At 40.4% G+C, this 17848-nt stretch overlaps 1 protein-coding gene across 3 annotated transcripts in view; it reads right to left on the bottom strand.

Annotated features, from left to right (window-relative positions):
• Positions 1 to 17848, bottom strand: part of GFPT1 (glutamine--fructose-6-phosphate transaminase 1) — a 56555-nt gene that overhangs the window by 5933 nt on the left and 32774 nt on the right. For all 3 annotated transcript variants that reach the window (XM_047781883.1, XM_047781881.1, XM_047781882.1), the window contains 8 exons: positions 16759 to 16854; positions 12022 to 12119; positions 9330 to 9450; positions 7960 to 8117; positions 2591 to 2705; positions 2192 to 2319; positions 1603 to 1770; positions 612 to 773 (listed from right to left, as the gene is read on the bottom strand). In XM_047781883.1, the coding sequence (XP_047637839.1) occupies positions 612 to 773; positions 1603 to 1770; positions 2192 to 2319; positions 2591 to 2705; positions 7960 to 8117; positions 9330 to 9450; positions 12022 to 12119; positions 16759 to 16854 (1046 nt within the window). The remainder of the gene's footprint in view (positions 1 to 611; positions 774 to 1602; positions 1771 to 2191; positions 2320 to 2590; positions 2706 to 7959; positions 8118 to 9329; positions 9451 to 12021; positions 12120 to 16758; positions 16855 to 17848) is intronic.

Below are 17848 nucleotides of genomic sequence, written 5' to 3'. Positions count from 1 at the left end.
CAAGAAACTCCTGTGGTCCTCTCTGAGGTGGTGACCCTCTCAGGGTGAGGCAGGAGATAGGTAGCCCCAGGACAGACATTTACAACCAGCCACCTATCTATACTTCAAGATAGAAATAACAAGCCCGAGACAAGTAACTGGTACTTGTCTTCTGTGGACATGTTAAATAATGGCAATGGCAGGGGCAGAGAGGGGGTGAGCCCTGCTTGGGCAAAAGGTCAAGAGGTCACACAGTTCTTAGCCTCAGGGTCAAGGACACCCCCAACTTCACATGTACAGAAAGACCCCTCTGGGTCAGAAAGCGGGGGGGGGGGGGGGGGGGGCGGGGAGGCCACAGCAAGTCCAGATACCATCCCATAACCCTCTGCTCTGGAATCCACCTTGGCCAAAAGATGCACACGCCCATCAGGGAGGGTCCTGGATCCAGTCAGGTATGAGAAATAAAACAAGATAACTTGCCAAAAGAAAACAAAGACCCAGAAGAACTGTCCTATATAAATGATTTAAATTATGTATGTATGTATGTATAATGGAGTCCTCAAATTCTATAGCTAAAAACTTAGATGGAAACTATCAAAAGCCCAAGATTTCCCCAGTGGCCCATCACTTACATCATAGCCTCTGAGCACAGCCAGGTGGAAGGCCAGCAACTGTAACGGGATGACGCTGAGAATGCCCTGCAGGCAGTCCACCGAGTGGGGCACCTTGATTGTTCGTTTGGTGTTCTTAATGGTCTCAGTGTCTTCCTTATCACAGATCACCACTGGCCTTCCCTGGGAAAGAAAATCACAAGCACAATCGCTGGTTAAACACAGGGAGGGCTGTAGAATGTGAAAATGCAAATTTTACACTGCACAATTCTCATCTGGCCTCATTCACAGAGGCTTATTTAAACTTACAAGTAAGTCTCACTCATAGTTGAGGAAAGAGATGTTGGATTAGTGATTTGTTTAAACTCACACACCTAAGAAATACTGGGCTCGATGCCTGAACCTAGGACTACCTGTCTTGGAGGCCCAAGTCTGTAACCACAGCACTGTGACCAGAGAGTAATATCTTTTGGGATTGACATATATAGCCAAATAATCTTAAGAAAACTCAGTTAAGCACAGTGCCCACGATGTTAATGTAATATCCAGTTCCTCCTGAAATACACATTTAAAAAAAAAATAACAGGACTTCCCTGGTGGTCTAGTGGTTAGGATTTGGTGTTTTCACCCCTGCAGCCTGGGTTCAATCCCTGCTCTAGGAAATGAGATCCTACATCAAGCCACTGCACGCTGCAGCCAAAAAAAAATTTTTTTCAAAGTTCTAAAAATAAAGTAAAAAGAGAGCAGCATACACTAAATGACATGACAAGGACAAGATTTGGGGGCCAAGACCTAAGTTTTGGTCTTGGTTCTGTGTATAATGAGATCTATGCGCTGGGGTCCTGTCAAAAGTCTTGAGTATCTTGGATTACTCACATGTAAACCTAAGGATGTTTGGTAAACCCCCTGCTGGGTACTGGTCTATCACTTCAAATGTCATAAAATTAAAATAGGCTTTAGTGACTTAACTCTTAAGAGCCCCCGAGGTATCCTCACAGCAGCCCTGACTCACCTGCCTAGCAACCACCTGCTGAAGAGCATTCTGGCACTTGGCATAGGTGTGATCTCTCATGATGATCATGATGACGGGCATCAACTTATCCACCAAAGCCAGGGGGCCGTGCTTCAACTCACCAGCAAGGATACCTTCAGAGTGCATGTAAGTGATTTCTTTGATTTTCTAGTAGGAAAAAACAAGATTAGTCTTCAGTGTGTTTTGCAAACACCCATTCTTTATAAATATTACACAAGATATGTGATGTCTGAAATCCCTTTCTATTTATTCAAGGATCACTGATGTATAAATATAACAGGTTAGCAGATCATTATTTCCATAATATCAACAAGTAAACAGAAGTTTCAGAATTCCACAAGCCCTTGTTGATCTTAGGTTATCATGAATGTACTCATTCAAAATGTACTCTTCTTGAATTTCACTTTTGAATTAAGTATTCCGGTACACTTTCTCAAAGGTAAACAAATCAGAATGTGAAAATACAAAAGGCACTTTTTAAAGTTCCACCTATTGCATTCAATCTAAATGTATGACTATGTGTGCCAGGTCTCTAAGTCAACAGACTTACAGAAATGAAAAGACTCACCAGGGCCCCTTCAAGACAAGTAGCATAATGATAGCCACGTCCCATTATCAAGACCGACTTCTGATGATAAAGTTCTGTTGCCAGTTTTTGAATTTCATCATCCATGCTCAAAACTTCCTTAATCAAATCTGTTAAAAAGTAATTATGAGCAAAATCTATGAAAAAGGGACAATAAACTGAACCAATATAATAATGAGAACAACAATATATTGGTAGCAATGAATAAAAGACCAATGTTTCTACTCTTCTGTGCTATCAGTGAGGGAGTTTTAAATGAACAGGTGCCAAGTGGAAAGATCTTACTGACTAAAGAGGTACGAGCCACAGCTTCAAGGGTAAGAGAATTTCACCCATTTCCCACTCCCTCAGATGACAGAAGAACAGTGAGAATCTTCGCACCAGGCAGCCGCTTCAATCCAAGCATGATCTCTTTGCGTCTCTCCTGCATGGAGATCCTGTCATCACACATCATAAGGGCAAACATCACAAGGGACACAAACTGGCTGGTGTATGCCTGAAACACCACAAAAAGCAGAATCAGTTGCAGTGGCATGTTAAGAACTTGCTTTTTTTTTTTTTTTTTGGTCATTTTAGGGCCACACCCACAGCATGTGGAGTTCCCAGGCTAGGAGTCAAATTGGAGCTGCAGCTGCCAGCCTACACCAGAGCCACAGCAAAGCTGGATACCAGCTGCATCTGCGACCTACAACACAGCTCACGGCAACGGCGGATCCTTAACCCACTGAGCAAGGCCAGGGATCAAATCTGAGTCTCCATGGATACTAGTTAGTTTTGTTTCTGCTGAGCCACGATGGGAACTCCAAGAACTTGGAATTTTTATTTTTAAAAAAGGTGAAAATAAACAAAAATCCCCACTGGTTGATGTACATATTTTTTTTAAAAAACAACATCAGTAGCAGCGAACTGAACCAGTACTTAGGAAAATACATCATGTTGAAAGAGATTCTAAAGGCATCTTTTTTGCATCACAGTAATACAGATAAAATTCTGGGTTCGTTTTTTGTGGGTTTTTTTGCTTTTTAGGGCTGCACCCTTGGCATAAGGAAGTTCCCAGGCTAGGGGTCAAATCAGAGCTGCAGCTGCTGGCCTACACCACAGCCACAGCAACGCCGCAGGATCCAAGTCATGTCTTTGACCTACACCACAGCTCACAGCAATGCCAGAATAAACTGTTAGTTAAAATTATACTTAGCACTGTGGCTGATCATATCACAGTAATCCTAGTGATTTAATAATAAAAATGTAAATAAAACTAGTAACCCACTGAGCAGAGGCCAGGGATACAACCAGCATCCTCATGGATACTGGTCGGGTTCAAGTTACTACTGAGCCACAACAGAAACTCCTATTCTGGGTTTTTTTGTTTGTTTTTTTGTTTTTGTAGATTATGCACCAAATTTCTTCTACTCTTCTCTGGATAAGGGATCATATCATGAGGGAATGTTTTCCTGTCATAATGTGGATAATGAGCCTCTTGTATAATAAAATCATAGGCAACTAATAATGCTCCTTACCTTCTGTATAGTTAAATTAGATTCCCTACTTCCTCTTGCTGGACCTCCCAGCTACCAGCCACTCACACATCCCTCCACCTGTTCCTGTGTTTCCCCACAGCACTGCGGTGGATTTGCAGTCCCCTGCCTTCAGTCTAATGAGTAAGCACACCTGCACTCTAAATTCCAGTCCTTCCCAGTCTACTTCTTCCCACTAAAGTTTACTTTTCCATAAACCAATTAATCACAAAATATACTATCAGGACAGAGGAAGAAACCCAATATCTTGGACTCCTTGGATACCTAAATTGTTTGCAATCCAAACTGATCAGATAACAAGTATTCCAGTTCCTCCAGCCCATAATTAAAAATGTTATTCTGCAGAGTATGTTTGGACTTAAAAACATTGGTTTTTAAGTACTTTTTTTTTTTTTTGCTTTTAGGGCCACACCTGTGGCATATATAAGTTACCAGGTGGGGTCGAATCAGAGATGCAGCTGCTGGCCTACACCACAGCCACAGCAAGGCCAGATCTGAGCCACATCTGCGACCTACACCACAGCTCATGGCAACGCTGGATCCATAACCCACTGAGTGGAGCCAGGGATGGAACCACATCCTCATGGACACCAGTCAGGTTTGTTACCACTGAGCCACAATGGGAACTCCTTTAAGTACAAATGTTAAACAGGGAAACTTTAATGCACATATTTTTCTATTGTATTCAGGTTAATTTCCAATTTCATGTTTCTCATTTCATCAGTACATACCAGGAAACCAATTATGAGAAAAATAAGCTGTATCTCACATTTAAAATTACTGAGGTTTGAAAGAATTTATCAAGAAAATGTCAACTCTGAACTTTTCAACTTGGTTTTATTTTTTCTTTGGCCAAAAATAAAGTTATATTGGCTTATTTTTTTAAAAAAACCAACATAAGTCAGTACCATGGTAAAATTCTAAACACCTGTAATAACATACAAGATTACTAAATCTGCACAATTATACCCTCAATTTTACAAAAATATCAAATTGTCTATGGTCTGATATTATAAGAAAATTAGTAATATCTTCCTAAACCTGACAGTTTTCCAGGCAAAACTGGGTTTTTTGGGGTTTTTTTTTTTTTTTGGTTTTTTTTGTTTGTTTTTTGTCTTTTTCTAGGGCCACACCTGTGGCATATGGAGGTTCCCAGGCTAGGGGTCTAATTGGAGCTGTAGACGCCGGCCTACCTCAGAGCCACAGCAACGCTGGACCCAAGCCATGTCTGCGACCTACACCACAGCTCACGGAAATGCCAGATCCTTAACCCAAAGTTGGGAATTCTTAATCAAGATTATAGAATTCTTGTGCTAGCTCTATCACGAAGCCCAGGGATCAGGATCAATTATAAACTTCTTTCATCGCCCACTGACATAGAAACTTACATTTGCCATTCAAAAATGGTCTATAGGCGTTCCCGTCGTGGCTCAGTGGAAACAAATCCGACTAGGAACCATGAGGTTTCGGGTTCGATCCCTGGCCTTGCTCAGTGGATTAAGAATCAGGCGTTGCTGTGAGCTGTGGTGTGGGTCGAGGACACGGCTTGGATCTGGCATTGCTGTGGCTGTAGTGTAGGCCAGCAGCTGTAGCTCCAATTAGACCCCTAGCCTGGGAACCTCCATGTGTTGCAGGTGCGGCCCTAAAAAATGGTTTATAACTAAACATCCCAAGACTTTTAATAACTCCAAACCTAGAATATCTAAGGCAGCTGAAGAAAATAAAATTACCTTTAGAATCCAAGAAAAATTAAAGACTAAACTGCCATAATACTTAAATTTTTCAGTTATTTTTTTAAGAAATTAAAGTATGTATTATAAAAAGATGCTTATTTTCCTATATGATATAATGATGGGGAAACCAGGCAAAGAGTACATGGCTTCTCTACTATCTTTGCAACTTCTATTAATCTATAGTTATTTCAAAACAAAAAGATTTTAGAAAAGGAGTTAAAAGAAAAAAACTAAGACAAATGATAATATGAATATAAAGCTCAAAACCTCATGCTAAATGAAACAAGCCAGGAGTTCCTGCTGAAGCACAGTGGGTTCAGAATCTGACTGCAGCAGCTCAGGTTCAGAATCAGCACTGTAGAGGCACAGGTTTGCTCCCTAGCTGGGGACATTGGGTTAAGGATCTGGCGTTGCCAAAGCTGTGGCGTATATCGTAGCTGTGGTTCGGATTCCATCCCCTGGCCCAGGGGTATGGCCAAAAAAAAAAAAATTAAAATTAAAAAATAGAAGCCAGATACTAAAGACATGTATTATATAATTCCATTTATAAGAAATTTCCAGAAAATGAAATAATATAGCAAGATATAGCAATAGTACTTGCCCAAGCCTAAGGCTGAAGGATAAGAATGGGAATTGACTGGAAAAGGGTACAAAGGAGCTTTTTCAGGTGATTAAATCTTCTAAAACTGGACAACTGGACGTTAGTGATAGTTACACAGCCAAATTTATTAAAACTACATACTTAAAATTGGTGAATACTATGGTATGAAAATTATACTTCAATAAAGCTGCAGAAAAAAATGTTAATGGAAGAATCTAGGTTTTGGGTATATATGTGGTAATAGAAAACTCTTTCAAAATAAGTTTGAAAATTATAATAAAACAGTGAGGAAAATTTAAGTTTTCATGAATGATAGAATTAGAAATCAAAAACACTGTATTTCCCCCTGGCAGCTCCCAGTTCAAGAAAGAGTCAATGAAGAACAGACTTGTGGTTGCCAAGGGAGAGGGGGAGGGAGTGGGATGGACGGGAAGTTTGAGGTTAATAGATGCAAACTATTACATTTAGAATGGATAAGCAATGAGGTCCTGCTGTCAGCACAAGGGAACTGTATCCGGTCTCCTGGGACAGACCATGACGGAAGATATTATGAGAAAAAGAACATGTGTGTGTGTGTGTGTGTAACTGGGTCACTATACTGTATGGTAGAAATTGAAAGAACAATGTTAATCAACTGTACTTAAAAAAAAATTTTTTTTTTTTTAAAGTCAATAGACTCTGATAGGTGGGCTGATCCCATGCCCCACACATGCCACACTGAAGCCCTTGCTTCACTTGTGTCTGAATGAAGGGCCTGGGATTTTACTCTCTGATCAAAACTGTCTGTCTGGACACTGTTCCAAGAATCCACAAGTTGCTGCTGAGGTGGCTGGTTATTCATTAGGCATAGAATGGAAACCCAAGAACAAATATCTTACGTGTTTAAATTACCACACGGAGAAAATTCAGGCTTCAGCTTTCTGTAAATTATAGTGTTAGCAATAGCAAAGTAACCAAGAAACAAAAACCTCACTCAGAGTTTTTATATAAGTACTATAACTTTTCCACACAAAAAAAATTCCCCATGAGGTTCTTTAAAAGGAAAAGAAAAATTCAAATGTGGTTTGAACATGTTTGACATCATCTTTCATACACCTTTAATTAAACTCAGATCCACTAGTAACTAAGCATCTGCCTAAACAATCAGCAAGATATATTAGACTTAGGCAGAAAAGTAGACAAGAAAATGAAATTTTGAAATCATAAAGAGTAGTTATCTTCTGCATTTATACAACTTTCAAAGATTCCTAATTTTATTGCAAGTACCAAACTTACACATGGCCCAATTTCAAAGAGCAAAGTAGTCTCCCTGAGCCTTAAAAAAATAAAAATGAAGGTGCTTTTAAATCTCAGATGTATATCTAAAAGAAACTGATATTTTCATATAATACCCCCTTCTATTTTTTTTAAATTGCCAAATTTTATACCAAAAAGTACTCCTCCTTATAAACTTTCAAAGGCAGTGTGGATATTTTGACACATTTATTAGGAAAGTGTAAATATGTAAAAAAAAAAAAAAAAAGTCAAAAATTATTAAACTAGATGTTCCTAACTTGTTATTTTTCTAATTCCCTACTACACTTAATTAAGGAAGGGCACATTATACCCACCATGTATCCCACCCTACATGGCAGGAGGAATATAAGTACAGAATGGGGACAGCCAGCAGACACCTTTGCAAAATGGATTTATGTTACACACATTTGTCCTTAAGACGATGTGAGGAAGGAGGATGACAAGTATTTTATCCATTATTGACCCTTAAGTCTTACAATAATTAGTAAACCCTAAGTGCTAACAAATGGAATATAAGACACAGATTATTCTGTTCCACCAACGCTATGATTAAATAATCCCAAGAGAACTAAGTCCAGAACTTACCTTTGTGCTGGCCACGCCAATCTCCGGCCCAGCATTGATGTGAACTCCACAGTCTGTCTCTCTTGATATGGAACTGCCGACTGTGTTTGTGATCCCCACAGTTAAAGCTCCTCTCTCCTTACAGTACCGGAGACCCATCAGGGTATCTGCTGTCTCACCTGGGTAAAAGGGAAGACAAAAGCAGCATAGAGAGCAGGTATCATGTGCTGCTTCTTAGAAATGCGAAAACAGAAAAGTATGACACTTTTACCAAGATCATTCATTATCTTTTTTAAATTGAAGTATAGTTGAGCTTAGTGTTTCAGGTATACAGCGAAGTGATTCAGCTATACATACATACATACACATATTTCTTATACATATACCCACACACACATTTATTTTTAAGTTTCTTTTCCATTATAGGTTATTACAAGAAACTGGATATAGTTCCTTGTGTTATACAGTAGATTTTTGTTACCTATTTTATATGTAGTAGTATGTATCTGTTAATCTCCAATTCCTAATTTATCACACCGTCCCCTGCCCCCTCATTTGTTTTAAATAAAATTTAAAACATGCACTTAAAATAATAAATTTGTGGGAGTTCCCGTCGTGGCGCAGTGGTTAACGAATCCGACTGGGAACCATGAGGTTGCGGGTTCGGCCCCTGCCCTTGCTCGGTGGGTTAACGATCCGGCGTTGCCGTGAGCTGTAGTGTAGGTTGCAGACGCGGCTCGGATCGCGCGTTGCTGTGGCTCTGGCGTAGGCCGGTGGCTACAGCTCCAATTCAACCCCTAGCCTGGGAACCTCCATATGCCGCAGAAGCGGCCCAAAGAAATAGCAAAAAAAAATAATAATAAATAATAATAATAATAAATTTGTAAAACTTTTAATAGGATCCTACTTCTTAGGATCTCCTTTCCTTCTTTGTTTTTAAAAATTCAGCTCTTTTGAGTATAAAATGTATTAATTTTACTAACTCATTAAGAATTCCATAATACCATGGAGTTCCTATTGGGGCTCAGTGAGTTAAGAACCCAACTAGTATCCATGAGGATGCAGGTTTGATCCCTGGCCTCACTCAGTGGTTAAGGATCCAGCATTCCTGCAAGCTGTGGTGTAGGTTGCAAATGAGGCTCGGATCTGGGTGTTGCTGCGGTGTAGGCCCACAGCTGTAGTTCCAATTAGAACCTAGCCAGGGAACTTCCATGTGCCACAGATGTGGCCCTAAAAAGAAAAATAATAATTCCATAATATCGAAATAAACTTATATTTGTTAAGTCATCTGCATTACCAGATTATCTTTAAATATCAGTTTTGCCCATATATGCTATAATTGTTAGGAAGAACTACTTTCCTATTCTTTTGCATTGTTAAAATTAGCATACCTGATTGACTAATGAAAAAGCAAACATCATCTCGAAAAACTGGTGTATTTCTATCCAGGAAATCACTGGCTAGCTCCACCATAACAGGCAGCTCAGTCAGCTCTTCAAGAACTTGACGCGTCTGCAGAGAAAACATAACTTGATCATACCACTTTATTTCAAATACTCTTTTTCACTGGACTTCTTCAAACTCACGGTATAGTTTTCACTTTTTCTGTATAAAAATGATACACAATGTTAGAAAATACAAACAATACAGATTAAAACATAAAAATATAAAACAACCAAAATCCCACCACCCAGGAGATAAGCACTGCTAACATTTTAGCACAAGTTTCTTTAGACAATGACTAACTGTCTCATTATCATGTATGTATTCTTCCTTTTTTTTTCATGGGCGCATTCTCACCATTTGGAAGTTCCCAGGCCAGGGAATGAATCTGAGCAGCAGCCACTGGCCTACACTGCAGCTGCACCAACGCCAGATCCTTTAAGCCACTGCACTGGGCCAGAGAGAGATAGAACCCATGCCTCTATAGTAACCCAAGCCACTGCAGTCAAATTCTTAATCTACTGCACAAAGGCGGGAACTCCTGTATGTATTCTTATAAGCAAATAAATCCACAGATATAAATTGTTTTGAGAAGTAGAAAAAGTACTGTTCTAAATTAGCTTGTGTATTACCTTTTAACTTCCCAATTCCTAATCTTTATTTTATTTTTTTTTTATTTTCCCACTGTACAGCAAGGGGGTCAGGTTATCCTTACATGTATACATTACAAATACATTCCCCCCCCTTTTTTTATTTTTATTTTATTTTTTTATTATTTTTTATCAATTCCTAATCTTTAAATGACAATTCACATAATACCAAGTCACAGAGAGATTGCAAATGATATGACATATAAACACTAAATGAAAAACTAAACATTTCAAGAATATGATGCATTCATAAATAATACTTCTTCCCCCAATAAAGTCAATATATTTTAGAAATCTTGTTTAAGAAAGCTCACTATAGGAGTTCCCGTTGTGGCACAGTGGTTAACGAATCCGACTAGGAACCATGAGGTTGCGGGTTTGATCCCTGCCCTTGCTCAGTGGGTTAATGATCCCGCGTTGCTGTGGCTCTGGCGTAGGCTGGCGGCTACAGCTCCGATTAGACCCCTAACCTGGGAACCTCCATATGCCGAGGGAGCAGCCCAAGAAGTGGCAAAAAGACCCCCCCCAAAAAAAAAAAAAAAAGAAAGCTCACTATAAAACTCTGCTACAGAGTAGGGGGTTGATACCCTGAACAGAATTACTTCAATGACACGGTTTTGTATGCTAAACTAAATAGGATTTCTAATATTTGTTAACTGCATATATTAGTCTTAGGGAGTTCCTGTTGTGGCTCAGCAGGTTAATAACATGACTAATAAAATCTATGAGGATGTGGGTTCGATCCCTGGCCTTGCTCAGTGGGTCAAAGTATCCAGCACTGCCACAAGCAGCAGCACAGGATTCAATCCCTAGCCTGGGAACATCCATATGCCACAGGTACAGCCCTTAAAAAAAAAAAAACTATAGTAGTCTGCAGCATTCACTAAAATAAAACCCTTACATCTTCTCAAATTAGAGAATTCTTTATATAATTTATGCCCCAAAATTCAGGCTTAGCATTAGATGAAACACTTAATCAAAATTTTTATTTCTGAATAGAGGGCTCATTCAATAACAGATCTAAGCCACTACTAAATTAGCCAATCCCTTAATGGACACTAATGTCATTAATTCATTCTTTCCGTTCCATGCTCCAAACAATCATTTTCTTACAACTCTTCTCTTCAAAACTGCAGACCTTCCTTTGTAGGACCATGTAATTGGTGCGGGGAGAGGGCCGCTGGGGAGGAGGGAAAAGGGAGTGCTTTAGAGAAGAACGAAGCCTGCTGAAATGCAAGGGTTGGGTGACCAGCTAGTTTCACTCACTAGGCAAATGAATGGCTCCCACCAAGTGTGAATAATTAATATCTATGCCCCAGCAAATAAAAAACAACTGTTGGTAACTTTGGAAATCAATCCTAAAAGCAGAAAGTGAGTGTGTAAGGGTCTTCTGTACTTAGAGGAGTTGACATCAGCAGCACATAACCTGTCTCATTACAGGGAGACTACATGTAGGTCTGATTACAATAAAAGACTGTTAAATTCCTATGCTGCTATATTTTATATCTTCGATATAAAATTTCAACTTCCAAAATAACAATTCAAAGAACAAAGTCTAACAAAAAGAAGACTTCCCCTTTTTTGCAGAAACGTGCCTACCAAGTAAATCCTGTTGAGCTTCACACAGCCACCTGTCTGGGGCAAGCGAACAATGATGCGCAAAGCCCAGGACTGCTCTCACAGACTTTGGACCCCTAGGCCAGGACGGCACAAGAACTTTCCACTCTGCCTTTCATGAGGTCAGCTGCAGGCGGTCTACCTGTGTAACTAAGGACCTTTTTAAAGCGGATGATCCACTGATAAATAATTCCAAGTAGCTATTCAATTGCCTTGCCCCCAACCCTGATTTTTGTCCTCACAACACAAAAAGAAAACATGATGTTTTAACAAAAAATAGTTTTACCTGGTGTGTTACTGGCAGTCCTAATTGTCTGCAGATATCTTCTAATACCCAACATAAATGCAACTAAAATGCTAAGAAGCCACTTACCGCTACACCAGCATGATAACTTGTTCCGCAAGCAATAAGGATTAAGCGCCGACACCTCTGGATTTCCTTAATGTGATCCTTCAAACCTCCCAAATTCACTGAAATAAAAATTTGTGTATATAATTACTTAGGAAAGAAGCATGTGAAATAGGCAGTCACTTTTAATAACCGTCCACTTTTAATAGGAAACACCACTGCTGTTTTTTCCATATTCCTCTTAGGAAGCCAATTCTCTCCAGTTTTGAAAAGTAAATTAAATAAGCCACAACTTAACTGGCCACTCCAAACTTGTAACTAACATTCCTCACCCCCACACACATCCACACAACTACAATATTTACACACTCGACCTTACTCGGTCTTTTTTCTTTACTTTCCTCTGTTTAGATTAAAAGTTATCTTCAAGGCAAAACTATAGGGACACAGAAAACAGATCAGTAGATGCTGATGGATGGAGGTAGGGAAAGGGATGACTCCAAAGGAGATTTTTAGGGTGAAGGATCTGTGCTATGTCTTGATTGCTATTTAGGTTATTCGGAATTATGACCACACTGTGTGGAAGCTTGTCAAAAAACTCACTGAATTATACTTTAAGAATGCTCACTTTCATTAGATCTAATTCTACTCAATAAGCCAGCGCGGGGTGGGGTGGGGGAGTCTTAGTTAAGTTCATTTCCATTACATACTCAGTACAGTGCTCCAAACACAATAAGCCCCTCTCCTCTGTCTTCCCCACCTCAGTAGATGCCACCCCGCTTACCTAACATCAGAGCCATCCTTGGCTGCTCCACAACCACTGTGCAAGCCAGTCCTGTGAGCGCCACCTCCCAAGGGTACCTCTAATGCCATCCCCCAAGTCCAGTGTTGCTCCCTGGATGAAGGCCAGATGCGCCTAACTCTTCTCTTCTCCACCTCCTAGAGCTTGTTCTCCACACACAGCCCAAATGACCTTTTAGAGGAATTCTTTAAAAACATCAAATCTGATCTCAAAATGATCCAGTGAGTTTTTCTGTCTCCAGAGCCACATGTGTCTGTCTAAGGGTGCCTTGTCTATGGACCCTTCTATACATGGCTAGTGAGGAAATTTTCATCCAAGTCATTCGATTATTAATTAACTTTCTGAGTACCTACTAAGTGAGTATATTGTGCACGGCACTGTGTGGCTACCAGACAGTTCAGCGTCTGGCTGATGAGAGCAACGAGCACCCCTGTGGGCAGCATCCTCCCACGTCTGACTCACCAGCAATCTCTCTACTCCATCCCTGCGCTTTGTGCCCTCCACTCTTTTCTTCTGCCTTCACTAGTTATAAAATGGAACCAAGGTATACATTTTGCTTTTTATATTTTTGAATAATTTTATGTTCTTTATACCAAGGGGACATATCACATTTCTTAGTAAAGTAGGAAATGACATAACGAAAAGCTTTAGCAGCTCCCCAAATAATTCTGGAATAAAGTGCAAATTCCTAATTATGGCCTTCAAGGAGCCACACGCCCTGTCTCCTGCTTCACACTGACCTCATCTCCTTGCACTTCCCCTCTCATCCAGGTCACTCCAGCCTCACTGGCCTTCTCACTATTCCTTCCTGGGTTCTGCTGCCTAGAGTGTCTTTCTACAGGCCTCGAACATACTGAAAAGATTCAGGGGTAAAGGAACTAACGGTAAGAGGTTGGGTGGAGGAAAGTCAGTCTGGAGATGACTAAGTATAAAACAGATTCTGGAGACACTTGTATTTCAGATGATGACCAAGAATGACAGAGAGGTGAGATGGTGAGATTAGGGGGCCTCAAGTGTTTCCTTAAAATCAGCCCAAATGTAGTCCCTGCTGGCTGAGCAGTGTTTGGGACAGTTCTGGAAGGAGTCACCCAAGGTCTGAATTGAGGCTCTGGAGAGAAGCCTACTCTGGGAAGGCAGGCCACTGCCACCAGAAGCAGTAATTGCACCTAGAGGACAGGGGAGGGATGGAGCCCACTGGGGACACCACTTAATGTTGCAGTGAGTCTGGCTCCATCAATGCCTAGCAGTGTGACCTCTGGCAAGACACTCAAACTGACAGAGCTTTCCTTATCTCAACAAAAAAAGATAACATTATAGAACTTTTATGAGGAACACACGCCATAGATTAAAGTGTTTTTAAATCAGGACGTGTCAAAGTTTATCTCATTCTCTTCCCTTAGAAAACAAATCTTTTTCCTAATCTTATTTCCATTCCATACCACAACAGTATTTCCTGATACTCTCCCAGTTCTTCCAGCTCAACCCCAGGAGGGATGAGTATGTAATTGACTATTTAAAGAAAGGTAGAATATGATCAGTGATATTAGAAAGATGGTTTTAATGTTGAAATGTTTAAAGCTTAATGTTGAGATTTAGAGAAAGTAGAGAATGAACTACTTTTTGTTTGTGGGCAGGGCTTTGGGGGCCAGAGAAGGAAACCCCCCTCTCCCCACAAAGGTAGATGTGGGTCCTGATGTAGAGTGTTCCTGTTTCTCTCCTGGTCCCCACTTCCCTCCCCTTCCCTTTCGCTTTACCCCAGATGGAACAACATCCTAACTGGCGACTGCATTTCAGCCTCTCATTCCTCTAAGGCCTACTAGACACTGGTACCCGGGTCACCTCAGTGAAGCTATGATCACCCCTGGCTCCTAAGTTTCCTAACAGCTCTGCAGTTTCTACAAAAGGAGGTACCCCTCAGTCCCAACAGAATGCATTCAAGGCCCTCCGTGGCAGTGCCTCTCACTTTCTTTCTCAGACTTAACTGCTCTCTACTGCTCTTCATGTCCTAGAAGTGGCAGACAAACTGGACTACATAGTAATTCACAAATAAACTTCTGATGGTTTTCCACTATCTCCCCTTAGCTAATGTGTTCTACCCCACCGCAGTGCCCCCATCTCAGCTTCACCTATTCAGATCCTCCAAATCCTTTAAACCCACAACTGCCTACGTCATGGAGCCTTCTCTGGCCCCCAAAGCCCTGCCCACAAACAAAAAGTAGTTCATTCTCTACTTTCTCTAAATCTCAACATTAAGCTTTAAACATTTCAACATTACAACCGTCTTTCTAATATCACTGATTACATTCTACCTTTCTTTAAATAGTCAATTACATACTCATCCCTCCTCTAAGAACCTCAAGAAGGAGACCACATCAGAGATGACTTTCCTATAGTCCCTGATATGTTCAGCATGGCACTCTGCACACAGATGTTCAATTCATAATTCAGCCTTCGACAAATCTCTCCTGCTGAGAAAGAGTCTGCTGCTGCTCAGAAAAATATACCAAACAGCACTTATTCTGACAAATCATTATCAGTTAGCAGGACGTGGCATAAAGGAGAAGACACTTAATACTGTATACATAACACACAGATTCAGGAAAAGATTTTTGCACATTAGATATTATTTCTCAAAAATGAATTCCTAACACTGAGGAAATTCCTTATTTAGCCCAAAGCCTGTTTGTTAAGCTGTTTATTAAACTGGTCATGATGAAGAAAAAGGATTCTGACAATCTGACTCGGCAATAAACAGTTCATGGACATTCTATGACCACAGAAAGCCATCTCAAACTCATCTCAGCAAGATGCAAAAACTCCTGCAACACAAGGTCTAGAGAGAATTTCCAGAATAAGACCCGAGCCGCACCCTCGCCTCGCCTTAAACACACAGGAAGGTGTGGATTACCACAGAAGGCATTAGGCAAACACCTGGAAAACCTCTGGGAAGTTCACATTTCACTCATTTATAAACAGAGAGAAAACCTAGGCTGAAGAGATTCAAGTAAGCTTCCCAACAAGGGGACCAGGTCTCATTCTTCTGAGAAGTCAGTGTTCAGAACAGTCCCTGGTACAGAGCAGGTGCCCAAAAAAGGACTTCTGAACTGAAAAGAATAAATGTTTTTAATGGTACACTGAAGGACTTTTTTCTGCCAGGAAAATCACCCTAATACTCCCATAACTGACAACAGCTTCCAAATGTGACCTTCTAGCCATTTTTTTATATTTTTCATAACCATTTTAGAAGTGTGTCACTTACCATAAAATTCACCCTTTTAAAGTGTCTGATCAGTGGTGTTTAGTGTATTCGGAGTTGTCCAACCATCATCACTATCTAATTTTAGATTTTCATCACCCCTAAAACCATACCCATTAGCAGTCACTCCATTTCCCCTTCCCCTCAGCTCCACTGCTTATCATTCCCTTACTTTTTCTTGTGGTAAAATAGACATAAAAGTTACTACTTTAACTATTTCTTAAGTACACAATTCAGGGGCATGAAGCACATTCACACTGTGTGTGGTGCAACCATTGCCATCATCCATCTCAGAACTTTTTCATTGTCCCACATAAAAGTTACTACTTTAACTATTTCTTAAGTACACAATTCAGGGGCATGAAGCACATTCACACTGTGTGTGGTGCAACCATTGCCATCATCCATCTCAGAACTTTTTCATTGTCCCAAACCGAAGTTCTGTCCCCGTTAAATACTATCTCCCCTTTCCCTCCATCCCCAGCCCCTGGTAACCACTAATCTACCTTTTGTCTGTAAGTCTGACTAACCTTGATATATCTCATATCAGGGGAATCACACACTAAAGGACTTTTAAAAGAGGGCTGGGCGCCACTGACGGCTGGCGGTCATAGCCATTCGATAAGGACAATAAACTCTCAGGCTGTCAATCCGAATCCCCACAGAAGACTTTGAAATAGAAACATAATTCATATGTGATTACCAGTATAATCATCAAAGTTGACTCTTCCTCTCATTGTGTTCACAACTGACTCAGGCTGCTCAAAAATTTCCTTCTGCATAAACGAACTGAAGTTGCCTAAAGTAATATAAATTGTTATCATTAAAACAAAAGTTATCAAACCAGAGGATTAAAAATTTGTACACAACGGTAAGTCAAACTCCTTCAATATCATTTTAGTAAATGAAATGAAACAAAAGGTCTTGCAATAGAGAACAATATTCATATACGACATTTTACCCTTTGGGTAAATGTACCCTGTGGTACATTCTGCGAGGAAGGAGGACAAACATTTCTATTAACTTCGCACCTAATGTAGGCAGTTACAGAAAAACAGGGGCGTGGGACAAGCTTAAGTTTTAGAGTCAGCTCTACGTTCAAACCACAGTTCTCTCCTTTACTGGCCAAGTGGCTCTGGGGAATTTCTTAATTGTAAAATAAGCTGTTCTAAACAGCTATTTCACAGTGTGGTAGTGTGGATTAATAAAGACTTGACATTGCACAGCTGTTATGCAATAAATGTTAGCTTGTTTTCCACCACGTCCCCATCAGAAAGGACAACAAACACCACAATCACCATCATCATAATAGTTAATATTAGCAAACATTATGTAGAACTCACTAAGCAAATCAAGCACTGTTCTAAGGGCTTAATCCCCCAAACAACCTTAATTAGCTAAGTCCTATTATCCCCATTTCATATATGAGAAAGCCAGAGCAGAGAGAGAATAAGAGAGGAATAAAGAACAGAACACAAACTATGTTTATAAAGTATCTTAAGAATACCAAGTACTGGAGTTCCTGTCGTGGTGCAGTGGAAACGAACCTGACTATGAACCATGAGGTTACAGGTTCAATCCCTGGCCTCACTCAGTGGGTTAAGGATCCCGTGTTGCCGCAAGCTGTGGTGTAGGTTGCAGACAAGGCTCGGATCTGGCGTTGCTGTGGCTCAGGTGTAGGCTGGCGGCTACAGCTCTGATTAGACCCCTAGCCTGGGAACCTCCATTTGCCATGGGTGCGGCCCTAAAAAAAAGACAAAAAAAAAGAAAAGAATACCAAGTACTATTTAAAT

The sequence above is a fragment of the Phacochoerus africanus genome, chromosome 5, assembly GCF_016906955.1.
Source record: "Phacochoerus africanus isolate WHEZ1 chromosome 5, ROS_Pafr_v1, whole genome shotgun sequence".
Classification (NCBI taxonomy): domain Eukaryota; kingdom Metazoa; phylum Chordata; class Mammalia; order Artiodactyla; family Suidae; genus Phacochoerus; species Phacochoerus africanus.
Note: the sequence above shows the minus strand (reverse complement) of the source record. Positions and strands in the feature narration are given on the sequence as shown.